General features: G+C 44.4%; 1 protein-coding gene across 6 annotated transcripts in view; it reads left to right on the top strand.

Annotated features, from left to right (window-relative positions):
* Positions 1-16417, top strand: part of MYLK3 (myosin light chain kinase 3) — a 43792-nt gene that overhangs the window by 17663 nt on the left and 9712 nt on the right. For 3 of the 6 annotated variants that reach the window (XM_063410369.1, XM_063410370.1, XM_063410366.1), the window contains 4 exons: positions 9857-9947; positions 11219-11636; positions 13976-14517; positions 15702-15807. In XM_063410369.1, coding sequence (XP_063266439.1) covers positions 9857-9947; positions 11219-11636; positions 13976-14517; positions 15702-15807 — 1157 coding nt within the window. Of the gene's footprint in view, positions 1-6276; positions 6805-8833; positions 8900-9856; positions 9948-11218; positions 11637-13975; positions 14518-15701; positions 15808-16417 lie in introns of those variants that run through there. The other 3 variants (XM_063410368.1, XM_063410367.1, XM_063410364.1) reach the window with 2 other exon arrangements.

The raw sequence follows: 16417 nt of genomic DNA, 5'->3' as shown, positions 1-16417 counted from the left end.
CAGCTTACACAGGGCCTGAATGATGGCAGGAGCTGCTTCTGGAAACTCCACCTGGGAGGAGTTTCCAGGGGTGTGTGGCAGTAGCCAAGGGATGCTGGAGTCCAGCTGGATGGTTTTGGAGGATGCCTCTTGCAAGGCTGCCTGTGAACACTTCTGTCACTTAATCCCAGTGTAATCCAGCAGGATTTGAGGTGCCTGTGTGTTTTACCTGTCAAAGACCTAAACCACTGCCAAGTCAAATGGTGCTCGAGGTGCTCATACCTCAGTCAGTGTCCATGAAGGGCAGAAGGGGGGCTGGAGGACAGTTCTTGCCTTTCAACCTTGAGAATCTAAGTGGAGAAGCAAAGAATTCTGAAAGATAGATTCTTACAACAATTGTCAGTCATGGTGGTGAGAAAGGTGAATTTGGAAGTGATGGTTACAAATGAACAAGTACAGCTCTGAGTGTGCCTTTTTGTTGTATCTTTTCAGACTTGAAGCTAAAAAGATCTCCTGAGATAGGAAGGGAGAAGTGCAGAAAGCAGTTAGGGGATTTGCATCTTCTCAAACAAAAGCACATTGCTGGCAAAGTAGAGGCTTTTCTGAGGGATTTGATTTGAAGCCAGTCAAATTTCAAGTCAGCAAGAACAATTGTGCTGGTTTTAATATGTTTTGGAGCAAACTCTGGATTATGTAAGTTTGTTTTTCAGAAAAGTTGACTGTCTAGAAATAACCCTTTCTTATGCAACAGGTCTGTTCCCTGTGTGTGTATCCTGAGAGCCCTATCTCATCACTCAATGAGGAGAATTTGCATTCACTGATTTTCTTCCTGTTGGCAGTACTGCTCAGCCAGGGCTCTTCTGGAGTGGCAGATCACCACTGACACAGAGGGACTTGTACCTGAGCACTGCCACTGACTCAAGAGCTTCTGGCAGGTGTCGAGTGGGGCTCAGGGCTCTCTGCTGAGCTCCCAGCAGCACTGAGAGAGCATCTTGGAAATAAGAGGCTTCTTGAATCTGAGGGAAGCTTCTGTGGCTGACTCTTAAAATCAGCAGGCTTTATGAGGAACTGGCTGCATTAGGTATAAAACCACTGAAATTCAGGGGAAGCAGGAACATGATGACTTTTTTGTTCAGTTTCTAGAGGAGAGGTCTTTGTTGGAGGGTGTGGAGGAGTGGGAGGAGGAATCCTTACCACCACACCAGGGAAACAGTCTCAGTTGCCACTCTTCTGCTCCAAGTCACTTAAATAGTTTAATAGCTACTTAAAAAGAAAATAAATTGAAAGGATGAAAATTCCAAGTAATGAGCTTTTTAAATGTAGTTTCAGTGAGTAACAGACTTGGTGGTGAGAATAAGCTGTGGGGTCAAGTGAGTGAATGTGGATAGACAACAAGTGTCCTGTTGGCCTCCTGAGAGGCAGAGTAACCTGGTGGAAGGACTGTGGGCACTTGGTAAACAGTGTTATCTAGAAATCTCATCACTTTGATGTAAATGAAATGTCATAATTGATCTGTTCAGCTCTGTGCTGTCAGCTGCCTGACTGAGATGCATTACAGTAGTGCACATGATATCAGGTTCAGTGACCTATCCTTAGCTGTGCTGCTGCCTGGAGACATCCTTAGGCTGAGGATTCTGAAAAATAATGAAATGGAAGAGAGGAAGGAAGTCAGGACTTGCAAGGGTATTTCCTAACTGACTGTTAGCAGCTTCCTCTCATTAAATCCACAAAAACCCCACGTTTCCACAGTGGTTAAGGGTGAGTGTACCTGGCACCACAGTCATGTTGTGACAGAGACAATACTGAGTTGTTCTTGCCAGGGTCACCTGGGGATACCAGCAGTGTTCAGAGCTCCTTTCACTGGGCAGGGGATTCCAACCAGCAGTGATAAATATGAGTGGTACATTCAGTGTGGGGTTCCTGGCCTTCTCAGGCAGGTGTGGTCCAGTTCCCAGGACAGTCTGGTCCAGCAGGGAAGCAGTCATTGGACCAGATGGATTTATCCAGGCTCTGTGGCATATCTTGCCTTTGGAATTTGTTCCCCTGAATTCGAGCCAGTGCCTCCTTTGTGCTGGCTGTTGTTAGAATTGGTCTGTTGCTGCACCATTCCCCCGTGGATATAAGGAATTTACCTTTGGTGCTATTCATGAGAAACTTAGTTTAGTATTTCAGAAATTTAGGTACCCTAAAAAGGTTCAGTTACTCTTTCATTTTCTGGGGAGAAAAGTAGGAAATGTATGTTAATGAATTGCAGCAATTAGATGTAGATTAAGTAGATTTTCATTATAACTTGAAAAAGCTGACATCTGGTTTTTAAATATGTACAAGATATTTGTAAAATAATTTACATACATTTTTTTTGCCTGAGCAGTGTTTATTAGATGTAGCCAGACCTTTTAGAGCTTATTTGCTTTGGTTTTTCCTTTTGTAATCTCCTGAGGTTTTGCCACATTGAGTTCTGTCTCCTTAGAACTCTGTTGCACTGCAAACTTTTTCCAAAGGCTTTAAGTTCTGTATTAAGCTTTGGCTTTTTATAGGCCATATAAAAAGTTATTTTTTCATTTTCTTATCTATTGTCAGCCATCTCCAGTTTTACAATGTTGTTGGAAGCAATGCAACAATCTAATGAGATGATCTGTTTGAGCAGCTGGTTTTAACCTCTGTGACATTTCTTGTTTGGGGTATAAGTCTCTGCTGTCACTTCAGTACCTAGTGTTGATTTTGTTTTAATATATTTTGTTTTCTATTCAATCCATCTTTGAGGATTTTTTCCTTCCTTTGGGTCAGACCTAGCAAGGAGGAATTGTAACTAAACTGCCATATGATAGATTTGCTGTGTTGAATCTGAATTTCTCTCTTGTTTTCTGACATCTCTCTCACAACTGGGAGAGTGTGTGTGAGGTGTGAGCCAAAGAGGAATAAACTCTTCTCCCCCTCGGGAATAGAAGCCTCTTTGGCATCACTGGTTCAAGGTCACTTGTGGGTCTGTTTCTGCAGTGTGTGTGTTCCTTTTCTCTGCATTCCTGAGGGAGTTGATGCCTTGGAGGTGTTTTAAAGGGAAGTTCCTGTCAGTCCAGCAGACAGTGGAGTCAAGGCAGTTGCCTGCACACTCCAGATCCCAGAGCTCATTTTAGTTACCTGGAAGAAATGAGCAGGAACCCACAGGAGACCAATTGTCATCAGAAATTTTGTTCAAGTTACATCCAGACAATGCTGGAGTTTTGTGGGGCACCAGTTTTGGTAATGCCAGCAGGGGTGAGTGAACATAACTCTGCTTTCTGCAGAAGTGCTGCAGCATTCCCTGGTATTTGTTGTTCATACAACATTCTGAAATTCGGGGACTGAAGGTGAAGCACCCTGTGTTGTGATATCTAAGAAAAAAATGTCATTGTGAGCAACAGCTCCTCACAAAGGAAAAGTGAATTTGATAGGCTGTGGCACTTGTCACAACAGCTGTGCTTTTTTGTGGTGTCAGGCATTTTAGGATTTTTCCCTTGTTTTTTGGTAACTATTGAAATGCTTGGGACTGGCAATGGAAATAAATACTCTCTGCAGGCTGCTCAGGCAAGATCTGAACACTGGGCACTGAATCAATGTTCTGAACAACAATTGCCTGCTTTTGTAATTCAAAGCAAAAGGAATAAAAGGGTTTTTGCCAGTATTTGAGCATATTGTCATCCTGAAAGCAAGACAAACTCTTAACTTGCCAGAGCCATTTTTTCTGTTTGTGTTTTTGCCAGCAGTGCAAAAGGGGAGAGAGGAGGAGAAAATGAAAAGAATAAAGAAAAGCTGACCTTAACTTTGTGACAGATGTTTAAAACTTTTTACTTTGGTCCAAATGAGGTTGCCTTCTCTGTCTTTCATCCCATCTGTAATTTTGCAGCTGTTTATGGATGGACAGTTTGATGCAAGTAGTATAATATAATATAATACAATATCCAACAGCTGTATCTCAGTAGGAGGCAGTTATGGCTGTATCTTCCCTGTTCCTTAGACAACACTGGCGAGGAATATTTGTTGCATATTTTTAGCAAGAATTCTCCACAGAGCATTATCTCAAACATCTCTCAGTGCACTGTGGGAGCAGTTGGGTGGTGAAATCTGTTCCACATAGCTGCAATACACAGTGCATGTGGCTGAATCCAGAGGAGAAAGGGATGGGATTTTATATGTATTTTTTTAAGCCCCACTTTTTTGCTTTACCACAGTCCATTGTGAGGAGGATTCAATCAGCAGTTACATGGATAATAACACCAGATCATAACTACTGGGCAGCATTCATGCTTTTTGCTGTCAGTTGTTGAATAACTAAGAAGGCAGTTCAAGGTTTGCAGGACTCCTCTTGCCCCCAGGCTCACCCAGAGGCCAGCTGTGCTCACTGGTGGTGGCAGCCTGAGTTCTGAGTGTGCACCTGGGTGTGACTTTGTGGCTAAGCCTCCTTGTTGAGATATTTGCTGTCGGTTGTCTGACTTTAAATACCACACTCGAATGACTACCACTTTCTTCTTGGTCCTAACAGGACAACTTTCAGCAGGTACTCTTGATTTAGTGAATTATATTGGTTGGTTTTATCTTTTATCATCAAGCAAGTTTGTGAGCTTGAAAGAATTAATGACTTGGAGGCATTTGGCTAAAAACTGTGATTCTTTAACTGCAGTAGTAGAGCAGCAAGGTGTTTATTGCCCATGTCCTAAACCTTCAAGACAGAGCTGTGTGTTTTACTGTGTTGTATGGGATATCACAATACTCACACCATTCTATCCCAGACCACTGTGAAGACACCAGTGACTTTAAAATACCTTTTTGGTCAGGAGAAGTGACACGGCACCAAGTGCCAGGCTTTTTTCTAAACTCATTGCTTGGTATTCAAACTCTTCTGTGAACAGGCCAAGCCTCACTTTGGACTCAAAGTCTCATTCACAGCTTTGACTGTGTTTGCTAACTGGTTATTGGGCTCTAAATGTCACAGAACCACCAGGCTGCCTATAATTATATGATGGCCTTGGAGGATATAACACTTTTTTAAAAAAGTAAATAAAAATTCCCACCTTACAGAAGTGGCATGGAGTCAACATTGTCTTGAGAGAGTAACTTTAATACTGCTGCTGCTCTATGGGAAGGGTTTTAATGTCTAGAGTGTCCTGTGTTATACAGGAAATTCACTTTGAGAGTGACATTTTCTTTCCATATTCCCTTTAGAAAGTTGAGGAAGGGACTGGAGGGGTGCTGAGTACCCAAGGGCTGTGGCTTTGCTGTGGTTCCTTTGTTTCTCCTCCCTGCTCTACCCTCAGCAGTGCAAAGGGACCCGGGAGGAGCTGACACAGTCGTGTGCCAGTGTCACAGCTGGCATGGGAGAAACTGCTCTCCCTGATGCCACAGTTCATCCTCTGTGGCACAGGACTGGCTCCCCTCTGTGTGGTACTGTAAGGGCACATTCATTAATGTTTCTAAAGCATTCAGAACTGTGGCAGTGGAGCCTGTGCAGTGTGAAGTGACTGCTTCTGTTCTCTAGTGACTGTCATTTGTATAGTAGATATGCTGTGGTTCAGAAGTGAAAAGCAAGTCAATAACAAATCCTTTAAATTGATGGTTTAATAATTACATTGCTAATAGTTAGACTAATTCTGCTGTGCCTTCGTTCTGATTTTTTTTTTACTTGGTTCATTTTTATAACCTGGGAGAAAGATTTAATTTTAGAGGTTTCAGTTGACTAAGACATGCTGGTGCTAGATACTTATTTCAGATCATTGTCATTGTACTCTATTTTTAAATTCAAGTACCAGCCAACTGAAAGAGCACTCTGTGTCTCTGCTGGGTGTTCTGCATCCGTGTTACAAAGCTGAATTCTTCCAAGCTTCAGCACAAGGCCAGCCAGTTTACTTTTATATTTTTTCCTGTTAATGAAGGGAAATTTCTAGCACCTTTTCATTATCACAGAACTAAAACTGGTCATGAAAACAATCCCCCTCCCTCCAGAGGCCTGCGCAGGCATTGGCCATTGTTAAGATGCTTGCCTATCAACAGCCACTCCAGAAAGAATTTTAAATGGTTTTGTGACGTCAAGGAGCCACAAGAAAACACAGTCTGGTGCCAAATTGCCTCCATCATTGAAAGCACACGGTAAGAAATAGATAACACAGAAATAAATCTTTTGTGCAGTAGCTATCTCATGATATGCTCTAGTGACTGCAGTAAGTGAACTTGTCTGGTATAGGAATAGCTGAAGAAGATGAACTTTCAGAGCCTCATTTTCTAATTTATGATTAATGAAAAGCCAGCCTAATCTGTCTGACTTCCTGCTGTCTGGACACAATGTCTGCGGGGAGCCTGGACCTGGCAGAGGGAAACGCCCTGACAAAGCTCCAGCCTCCAAAAGGGAACAGTTTCAGTGCGGTGGACAAAAAGCTGTATGTCTTGAACGAAAAGATGGACAGACTGCTGCATTTCCAAGAGGACCTGACAGGCAAACTGCAGCGGGTTGGCAGAGGCATTGCAGATGTAGAAAATGGCATCACCAAGCTGACAGTGTCCCCAGCAGCCCCTGAGGACACAGGGGCTGTGCAGAGGGGCCCGGGGGTGCCCGGCAGTGCTGCCCAGGCTGATGTCCAGAGCATGTGCTCAGAAGTGTTGGATTTGATGAAAGCTGCCCAGCTAGATGCCTCCAAGCATAAGGAGAGGCTGGCAAAGATAGAGAAAAGGGTTGATACCCTGGATAAAGTTATAACATTTGTGGGAGAAGTGTTAAAAAATTCTAAAGTAGTGGATTTCATTCTCAAAGGCATTGTGCCCTGGAAGAAGGGGAGTCTGCTGGAAATCCCTGTTGAGGTTGGTTTAGTTTTACTGTTCTTCATTTCACTTTATGACATAGCAGGGCTTTAGGCTCTCCTGTCAATCTCTTGCATGATGTTTAATTCAAGTTTTCCTTTCTGTATTGCTGGTACAGGTTACTGCAGGGACCTTTGAATTGCAAGGCTTAGGGAACAAGCTCAGAGCAGTGTCTGAGGTTCCTGAAGGGTGCTGGGCAGTCCTGTAGTGACTGTGAGAAGGAGATTGCCACTGGAAAGGAAAATTCAGCTTCTACCAGAGCTCAAAGCTCAGCAATGTCACCCAAATTAGTGACTGAATTGAGGCCCCAGTGAAAAGTATGAGTAACATACTAGAAGCTTTGGGGGTTTCTTTGAGAGAGACTTCTATTTTCTTGTTTATTCACAAATTCTGAACACGGTACCAGTTCCTGAGACCTGTGCTGGCTTATGGTCATGTTCCTGAGCAGATTTACATGTCCTTAGACATCTTAGTTGTCTTTAGCTACATTTTTGTGATGCAGCTGTGACTTCATCTACTCTATTGACATTGTTCACTCCTGAAATCGAGTGGTTCTTGTGTTTGCAAGTTCCCAGACATCAGTTCCCAAGCATTTCCTAATTGTTGAGGCCAGTGAGGGAGGAACAGGCAAGACCAGCACTTAGCTGATACGATGTTTTAAAATAGATTAACCTTGTTTTTAACAGTTACAGGCATCTGGAATTAGTTTTAGGTAATGGGAGTTTCCATGGCTATGGCTTCTACTCCACTATGGGAATAAAAGAGAAGAAAACTGCAAGAGCTGGAATCTGTTTATTCACTCTAAGACTCTCCTTGTATATAGAGATGTGATTACAGTAAGGCAAATTTAGTGCAAATGAAAATGTCCTTTTGTATCTTAATCAAATGTTTTTCACCAAAACTGTAAAATCCTTTGATGGGAAGGCACATCTAACCCATTGGAAGAACAGGGCAGTGCTTGATGCCAGTGTACCTTTGCAGGCTTTCAGTTCTCTCCTGGTCTCCCTTTTGGAAATGCCAGATGCTGGCACGTGAGCTGGCCTGTTAGGGGACACAAGAATTTATAAAGTGCTTCCATTAGTGTTGAGAGCAATACATCATGCAGGAGTTATCAGCCTTAGATCTGGATAGAGATACAGCTCATATTTGCAGTTCAAGCTTCAGTTCTGCAGGTTTTTGGAGAAATGGGAAAGTCTGATGTGCTTTGGGTAAAGCTCTGTGTTATTACAGCCACTGCCTGCTGTCACTGCAAAATGCCTGGAGATTGATACTGTCTTTTGCTTGATTTTGTGCATGGACAGATAGAGATTGAGGTGAAATAACCTGGAGGGTGTGGAGCTCTGTGTCCCAGGCTCTAACCTGTGCTCTGGTTGGAGACCAGTCACGGTGTAGTGGGCCACTTTTGCACTATGACCATCATTGTCCTCCTTTTTTTGTTTCTGGTCATGAACACTATTTGAAATTGGAGCATAAGGTCAATTATAAGACCTTAAGATGAGTCTGTGCTTTGATCCCAGCCTGGTGAGTGATATCTGAACTGGGCTGGGGTTAGTGAGGCTGTGTGTGTGCGTGACCTGGCTGGGAACGTGCAGCAGGGCGCAGGTGAGCGTAAGAACAGATTACCTTGTGCTGAGCCATGGGCTAACTTGGGGCTGGTTTTGCAGCCTGGGGTGTGATAGCAGCACAGACATGTCCAGAGAGCTCCACAGCTGCAGGGGGAGCACAGAAAAAGAACTTGCTGCCTGCTTGTTCCTGTTTTCCAGCCTTGGCTGTTTGTACCAGGGCTCTGCTTATCACAGGATGGGCTGGGAGAGGGGAGGTCGTGTTTGCATTTCTGGGTGAAACTGTTGTTGACAGCATTCCAGGGATGCCTTGGGAATGCTTTTGGAAGAAGTTTTGTGAGGTTGGAGTCAACAAAAGACCATGAATTGAGCTCCCTAGGTTCCATACCTCCAACTTCTTAGTTAAAAACCAGAAAAAATGCACCAGCATTAAACTGTCACTTACCCAAGGCTTTCTTTGCATGTAGGATTGTGCCAGAATAATGTTCACCCTGGTCATTGTTGCAGGTTTGCTTAGAGCTGTAATAAAAAGGGTAATGATTTTTTCCTACTTTTACTCTTTGGGTGTTTTGGGTTTTTTGGGAATGGGGAGGTGGGGAGGCTCTGTTCAGTCTGTAGGGTTGGTGCATGAAATCCTTAACTGCTTTTACTAACAGGTGAAGGGCTGATGTGCAGCTGTCCTGTAATCAGTTACCTGCAGAAATACTTTACATGTTGCTTATTTGCTTGTACAAATCAGGGTAGGAGGCTAGATGATCACTAGATTTTTAACTACATGCCAACCACAGGAAATATTGTGCCTTTTCCTAATCTTGTGTAATGCTTTTTGCTACATAGAAGTCAGTTGTAATTTGATTTCCCATGTATTGCTGTGTGAAGTCTTTAGTGGTCTTGTTACAAAATACCCCTTCTCTCAAATTTATTAGGGGAAAAACACTGCTTAAAGATAAAAATCTGCTTTTGTTTTAATATTCTAAAGGTGACATGTGAAATGTCAAGTATAGCACAAGAGTTGATATAAAGCTAGAGGTTCTTTTTTGATATCACCTCTTATCAGGTAAAATAATGAATTTTTAGATACTTTGAGACAAATGTCTTGACAAATATATTCAGAAACATTACTTTTCGTTCTGTCACCAGCCAAAAAGCAACAGAAATACAGCATCATTTCTTTTTCTACTGTCTCATGTTTCACATGTCATCCTTTTAATCAGTGTGAGTAAAGATGACAAGAAGCAAAAACCCTGGCAGTGAAAATTTTGGAAAGCAGTGAGCTAATGTATTAATCTGTTGTGTTGTTTTAAAAGGATGCCTGCCTGCAAAGGCAGGGAGAGATTGGAAGAAGGAAGTAAAGCCAGCACTGACTAATAACTCAGAAGAGGTGTCACTGTCCTTTTCACAGTCTGAAGGCCTACGTAGTTGCAGGAACTAGTGGGAAATGGGCACTCTTGGCTGTAACTGTAATTTCTGTGTTCCCCTGTCATTTCTAGGCCAAAGATAAGTCTGAGGAGAGTGGTGCAAAACCTAAGCATGTGCTTAGTAACAGAGGAACCCAGACTGAAAGCAAGAAGCCTCTGGAAGGTATGTATCACTCCAGGCATGCTGCAAGCTTTGACTCTAGAATGTGCAGCAGACAAACTGGAAATTAATAGCCTGCCATTTCCCACTACCTGAATTACTCAAATGTAACTGAGTAACTTTGCCCCTCAGTACTGGGAAAATAGAATTGTTCTCACCACCTTCACAAGATGATTTATCCCTAGGACCAAGCACCACAAAAAGCTGGAAGATAAAGAAATTAAAAGGAGCATCTTTGTCTAGCTGAAGAGTTGGGGTTGTTTTGAGTTGGCTTTCAGTGAGCTGAATTCAGAGAGCAGAGCTCGTTTAGAGATACTGTGAAGATAGTGGCCCTGTCACATAGCAAACCTAATAAGTTCTTTTCCATTAATAAGTCTGAAGCAGCCCTCCCTCTCCCCCTCTCAGGGAAAGGGACGTGTTGACACACTGGGAGTATCTTTTTTTGACCAGCAAGTTTCGGTGCCGTGTCAGGGCCAGGTTCCTATTTCGGGTGCCTCTGTCAGGGCATTGCCCTGTTGCACCCACTGTTAGTGCTGTGGAGTTGCTGCAGGGGTGACTGTGATGTTGAGCAGGCCCTGTCATGCTGCTGTCTTCACAAATTGTCAGTGAATCCTCTGCCTTAGGGGCAATCCCCTTTTTAGCTTCATGGCTTTGGATGTGACAAAAACAAAACAAATGCTCACAATTCTGACTCAAATGCAAGGTGGGGTTGTGAGCAGACCTTGGCTGCTGGTGACCTGGGCATGCTGAAGGTTAATAATCACAGCCATTGTCATGGGAAGGTGATGAAGAACCTTTTAGTCCTTTTGTGGAAACTGCAAGTGGGAGCTGTCTCATGGCTCAGTGTCCCTCGGAGCCTTGCTGGGTGTCTCCACCCCTCTAACTGGGGAGAAGTCTGCATTGGCATCAGGAGGGTCCTGCAGCACCTGCAGTGCCTTAAACCAAAACCTGTTATATTTGCCCACAAAGTGATTTCAGATTTTAGATCCAGTGAACTTGAGCCTTGCAGGTTTTCTGTGTGCTTTAAGGAATCTGGGTTCAGTCTGTGGCGCTGCTGGAGAGCCACCAGAGCAGGTCACTCTCTGGTTTTCAGCCTTGAGCAGCAGTAGTATCTTGAGCCTGATGGTGGAAGGATTTTAAACCTTTTGGGGGTTTCTTGCTATCTTTTTAGGTGTAACTCTATAGATTATTTTGGGAGGTGTATTGCTTTACTCCTTCTCTGTTTTGCCTTCACTTTTCCTAAGGAAAGTTTATTAATGGAGTATTTTATTCAGAGACAAAAGGCATGAAAAAGCTGGATGAAAGCAAGGGAGCATGTGAGAAGGTGAACACTTCCAGTGCTGCAGCCCACAAATCTGACTCCAAAGCCCAGCTTAAAGACAGGACAGCACAGCAGCAAGGGGTGGAAGGTGCTGGCAAAACACAGAGCTCCAAGAGCTGTCCACAGCAAAAGAATGTCGATGTCAAAGCTTCGAATCAACACAATGGGCTTCCCTTCATACATCCAGATCGTGCAGACAACCAGAATGCTCCTGCTGAAGCACAGAGCGTGGACAGAGCCCCGGGCCTTGATGAGTGCCACAGGCAGCTCGTTCCTCAGAAGGCTGGGAAGAATGAAAACAACCCCCCAGCAGCTGCGCCCACCACGTCCCGGGCCAAGTCTGACACGGGCTGTGAGGTGACACACACCAGGTGAGGGCTTGGTGGTGGCTTTCTGTGTGACCTGAAACCTTTCCCTGTGTTGGAAGGGAGGAGAGGAGAGGAGAGGAGAGGAGAGGAGAGGAGAGGAGAGGAGAGGAGAGGAGAGGAGAGGAGAGGAGAGGAGAGGAGAGGAGAGGAGAGGAGAGGAGAGGAGAGGAGAGGAGAGGAGAGGAGAGGAGAGGAGAGGAGAGGAGAGGAGAGGAGAGGAGAGGAGAGGAGAGGAGAGGAGAGGAGAGGAGAGGAGAGGAGAGGAGAGGAGAGGAGAGGAGAGGAGAGGAGAGGAGAGGAGAGGAGAGGAGAGGAGAGGAGAGGAGGCAGCTCCTGCGTGATGGGATGGGAGTGGAGTGGCCTTACCAGGGCCAAGCAGGAGGCTCAGGGGCCCTGTGTGAAGCTGTGTGTGCAGCCCAGGTCAGCTGGGAGGGAGAGGGTGGAGGTATCAGCACCTCTGTGTGCTGGCATGGAAAGGTGACCACCACAGAGGAGCTCAAGTACTTAGAAACCAGTCACTCCCACCCAACTCCTTGGTTTCTAAAGCCATGGGGGTGAAGGGAATTTGAGATATTTATTAGTACATGACAAAACCAAAGAACTTGTGTTTGTTGTCCTCAGTGTTTTCAATGTCTTGGTCACAATCTAAAGATTGTTCGTTTAATTAATCTCTATCAGGCTAATGTGTTCCTCATATAGGTGTTTCATAGTCCATTTTCCTTCAGCTTATTTATCTAGGATTTTATTGTAATCCCATTTATTGAAAATTTAGAAAGCCCACACAACAGGAAACAACAAAATCCTACAACGAAAAGACCCCTACCAACTAAATCCCAACAAATGGAACCTCTGTGGCAGATTTGAACTGCCAGTACCTTCTTCCTCTGGGTGGGTGGCTGTAGAGTGGTTTTAATAGTTCTGTGTGGGGGTGATAGACACTCATCCATACACACCCACCAATGTGGGTATGACTTTGGGTGGGGGATTTCTGCCTTGTGCATGTGTACAAATTGGGTGTCTGACCCCAGATTTTGGGCTGGGGATGAGGGAGGCCAGCAGGTAAGTGGAAGGCAGAAGCAGGGGCAGCTGCAGCCCAGGGCACTGTCATGGTTTGGAGTGTGAGGTCACTTGGGTGGTAAACACCTCTCTAAAATGGATGCAACTTTTAATGAAGTTTGTAAGCCCACACAGAGGCCTCACAGAACATTGTGTTCCTCAGCTTGGAGGAATGCCCAAGAGTCCCACTGAGTTCAGGCTTGTCTAGATAGCAGAGGAAGTGTTTGCTCAGAGCTGGCTTCAGCTGCTCTCACAGCTCGCACCAGAGCAGCTCAGATCCACAGCACCAGGGTGTTAAAGGTGCAGAAAATGAGACATTTCAGGCTCTTGTTTTACAAAAGCAGAAACATTTTCTTTCATAATATCTTTTGTAATGAGGTTGCTCCACCAAAAGAGGCAATAACCTTTGTGAAAATGAGGTACATTCTCTCCCAGACCTCAGAAACTGTCTTCCTTTGCCATTGAATAAAATCTACTTTACAACTTCACAAGTTTCAAGTCAGCCTCGGTAAAATCAGACTGCTTAGGACAGTTGGAGCAGTAACAGTTGACTCAAACATTATCACACAAATGCCTTTGATAGAGTTTAGGAGCACAGAGAATTGGTTCTAACTTGTACTCTTTTTTGCTAAAACAAGACGGGAAAAAAATCATTAAACTTTTCCAGTAGTTAAAATGCCAAGGGAAATAGTATTGATGGAGTGAGAGAGTTTATCAAAGTTAGATTCTTCAGAGAAAGCTGTGGAAAGAGGGCTATCCCAGCAGAGGACCAAACACAGATGGCTGAGTGTGCAGCCAGCTGGAAGGGGACACAAACCATCAGATTTGTGGAGCTTTTTGAGCAGCCAGTCATTTAGATAATCAGCCTGTAATTTGTGAAGGCAATCACTGTCCTCTCTCTGCCCAGATGAGAGGTGTTCTATTAGACCAACTGTAATAATTGCAAAAAGTGGGTAAGTTGTCAGATGTGGGATTAACTCTTTGCAGGGTGTGACATTTTGTTCAGCAGAAGGGCATGTAGAGAGATGAGGAGACAGAAAAAGAGTCAGCATGCTTTTTGGTGCTCTCCCCTTGGTGCTTGTGAGTCTTTCCCAGCAAGATTGGTACAGTTAGGTTTTATCAATACTATAGAAATTTATGAGTTTGGAAACTTACAGATTTTTCTTTTTTCTGTAAAAGAAAATCTGTAAAAAGATTTCTAAAAATCTTTTTACAGATTTTTCAAAGTTATAAAAACCAGGCTGGCCACCTGTATCAATATCAAATGTCTCCTGTTTGCTCTGCAGGATTTCCATCAGTGTACATATGACTGACATGAAAGAAAAGATTGAGATGGCCAAGGAGGGAAACCTAAGTGACAGCAGAGGTAAAAGTCCCAAAGTGAAATCCACACCAGCAGACTTAAAAGGAGTCAAACAGCTGCCTGACAAATTAAAACTTCAACAGAGCCCTAAAAACATCAGCTCCAAGCCAAATTCAGAAGCTAAAGGGGACAATAAGCAAAATGAACTTGCACCTCAAACAGGGAAGCAGCAGCTGCTCCTGAGCAAGCCCAAGCCAGGTGAAAAAGCTGAAGAGAAATCAGAATTAAAATGTAAGCCCATAACCTCACAGAAGACCTCTGCCAAGGAGCCTGTGAAAGATGCAGGGGTAGAAATGAAAACCCAGCAAGAACCAGCAAAAGCAGAAAAATCCCCAAGAGATACCAAGGCTGAGAGGAGAGGATCTGAGACTGCAGGGGGAAGCAGACACGATGCAGGAGGGGCACCAGAGAAGACCAAGTCTCTGGAAGCTGGCAGAGCTCTTCCCACTCAAGGAGAAATCATTGGTAAGTTGCTCAGAGTTACTCTTGAAACTTGAACAGTGAGGATTTTGTGCTATTCCTGCCTGTTGTATAGACAGTAAGAGCAGGAGCAGTGCTCAGTAGAACACCTGTGTCTTACACTTCAAGGGCATTTTGCATTGGGTACCTTTGACTGTGTGAATAACAATTCACAGATTCTTTTAATAGTAACTTTCCTTTGAAGTGTGTTTTGAGAAAAAAAAATAATTTAAAATAAAATAGCATGGAGTGTACGTGTGATGAGAAGTACAAGAATTTTGAAAAAATCCATTTTCTCTAGATGAAGCATTTGTTCCTTCAGCTAGAGTGTGCAAACCAGGCACATGGACTGGAGATCCAGAGCACAGAGCACAGGAGATGTTTCTCCTTGAGGCTGTTGTGCTATTGCCCATGCATCTCCTGGCTCCTGAGGGAACACTTGGTTGCATTGTCTCAGGGAATGCTCTGTCCTGGCAGCACATACGTGTGGATGTTCCAGAGTGTACAGACAGGGGTAGGTGACCTGACTGCTCTGGCATTCTGAGCAGGGGCTGGAGATGAGCTGAATACATGTTAAATTGCAGCCTGAGATACCTGGAGATTAATTATAAAATTGCTTTCAATGGGGGATATAAAAATGGATTTAAGGAAGCTTTACCCTAGAAAACCTTGGATATTAAGTAATCACAGCTCATTTAGCTTGCCACAAACAGACGAAACCTAATAGTTGTAATGCTAATAATTGCAGCTTTAATTTGGAAATTGTCTGCAAAGTTCTTGCTGCTAAGAGGAACCTCATGATTTTATCAATCACTGTCCTCATTCCTCAGTGCTGTGTATTTTTGCTGGTTTTTCTGGCTGTCACGTAACAATTCAAAGATGATAAGTGTAATTTTTTTTTCAAAGTTTCAGATAATATTTCCTGGTGGCCCTTTCTGTTAATGCATAAACTAAGATGTTGTTACACTGACACACTGAAGGTGCCCAGTGGGTTTCCTCTGTTAAAACAACCGAGCAGAGATGCAGGAGGAGGGATCCTGATCTCAGTTCTGGGGCTGTATTGCTGGTCTGTAGAAGGGATTTAGCAGAGGAAGCCCCTGGCATCCCGTGGGGTGAAATCTGCGGTGTGGGGAGGTGAAGCAGGGCCGTGCTGTGTGCAGCAGGGTTGGTGACAGCTGTGTCCCCTGCAGATGACAGCCCCTCTCCCCCAGCTCCCTTCGAGCACCGCATCGTCAGCGTCAAGCAGGCGGAGGTGACCGCGAGCTACTCCGTGTGTCGGCACGAGGTGCTGGGGGGGTAAGTGTGCCTGTCCCCGTGTCCCCATGCTCTGCTGCTGCTGCTGGGGAAATGCAGCGAGCTGCACAGCTCTGCAGCTGGCCCTGGGGTGTGTGTGAGGGCAGACAAGCTCTCGGCACCCAGAGGCAGTGGGTTCATCCTGGAGCCCTCTGGGTGATCACAGCTGCTCCCACACCAAGGATGTCCCTTAGATGGGTGGTTCCTGCCCCAGCCCCATTGTCAGGTGCCTGACTGCCATCCTGGTGGCTGGTTTTCTTCATTTGTTATAATAATCCTGGCCTCAGTGTTGTGAGAAGAACCTGTACCCTTAAGGCAGACAGATTCAGAGCGTTTGAAAATGCAACAAAGCCCATTAGGTCAGGCAGCTTCCAAAATCTTTTGTTTTCTGTGCTGAGCTGCACATTAAAGAAAACTAAGGAACAGTTATAATTACTTTGACCTTATGTTTAGTTTTCACTCATAGGAAGTCTGCAGCTGCTTCAGCTTTTGTATTCTCGTATCCTTACTTATGTGACAAGAAGGCTTGATTTACACATTGATCCACGTACAAATATGGCTTAATAAGCATAAGCAATGTGATGCAACAGCAGGGAAGAGGGAGTTTAGGAAT

Source organism: Prinia subflava, chromosome 13 (genome assembly GCF_021018805.1).
Source record: "Prinia subflava isolate CZ2003 ecotype Zambia chromosome 13, Cam_Psub_1.2, whole genome shotgun sequence".
Lineage (NCBI taxonomy): Eukaryota > Metazoa > Chordata > Aves > Passeriformes > Cisticolidae > Prinia > Prinia subflava.
This window is presented reverse-complemented; position numbering and strand designations above follow the sequence as displayed.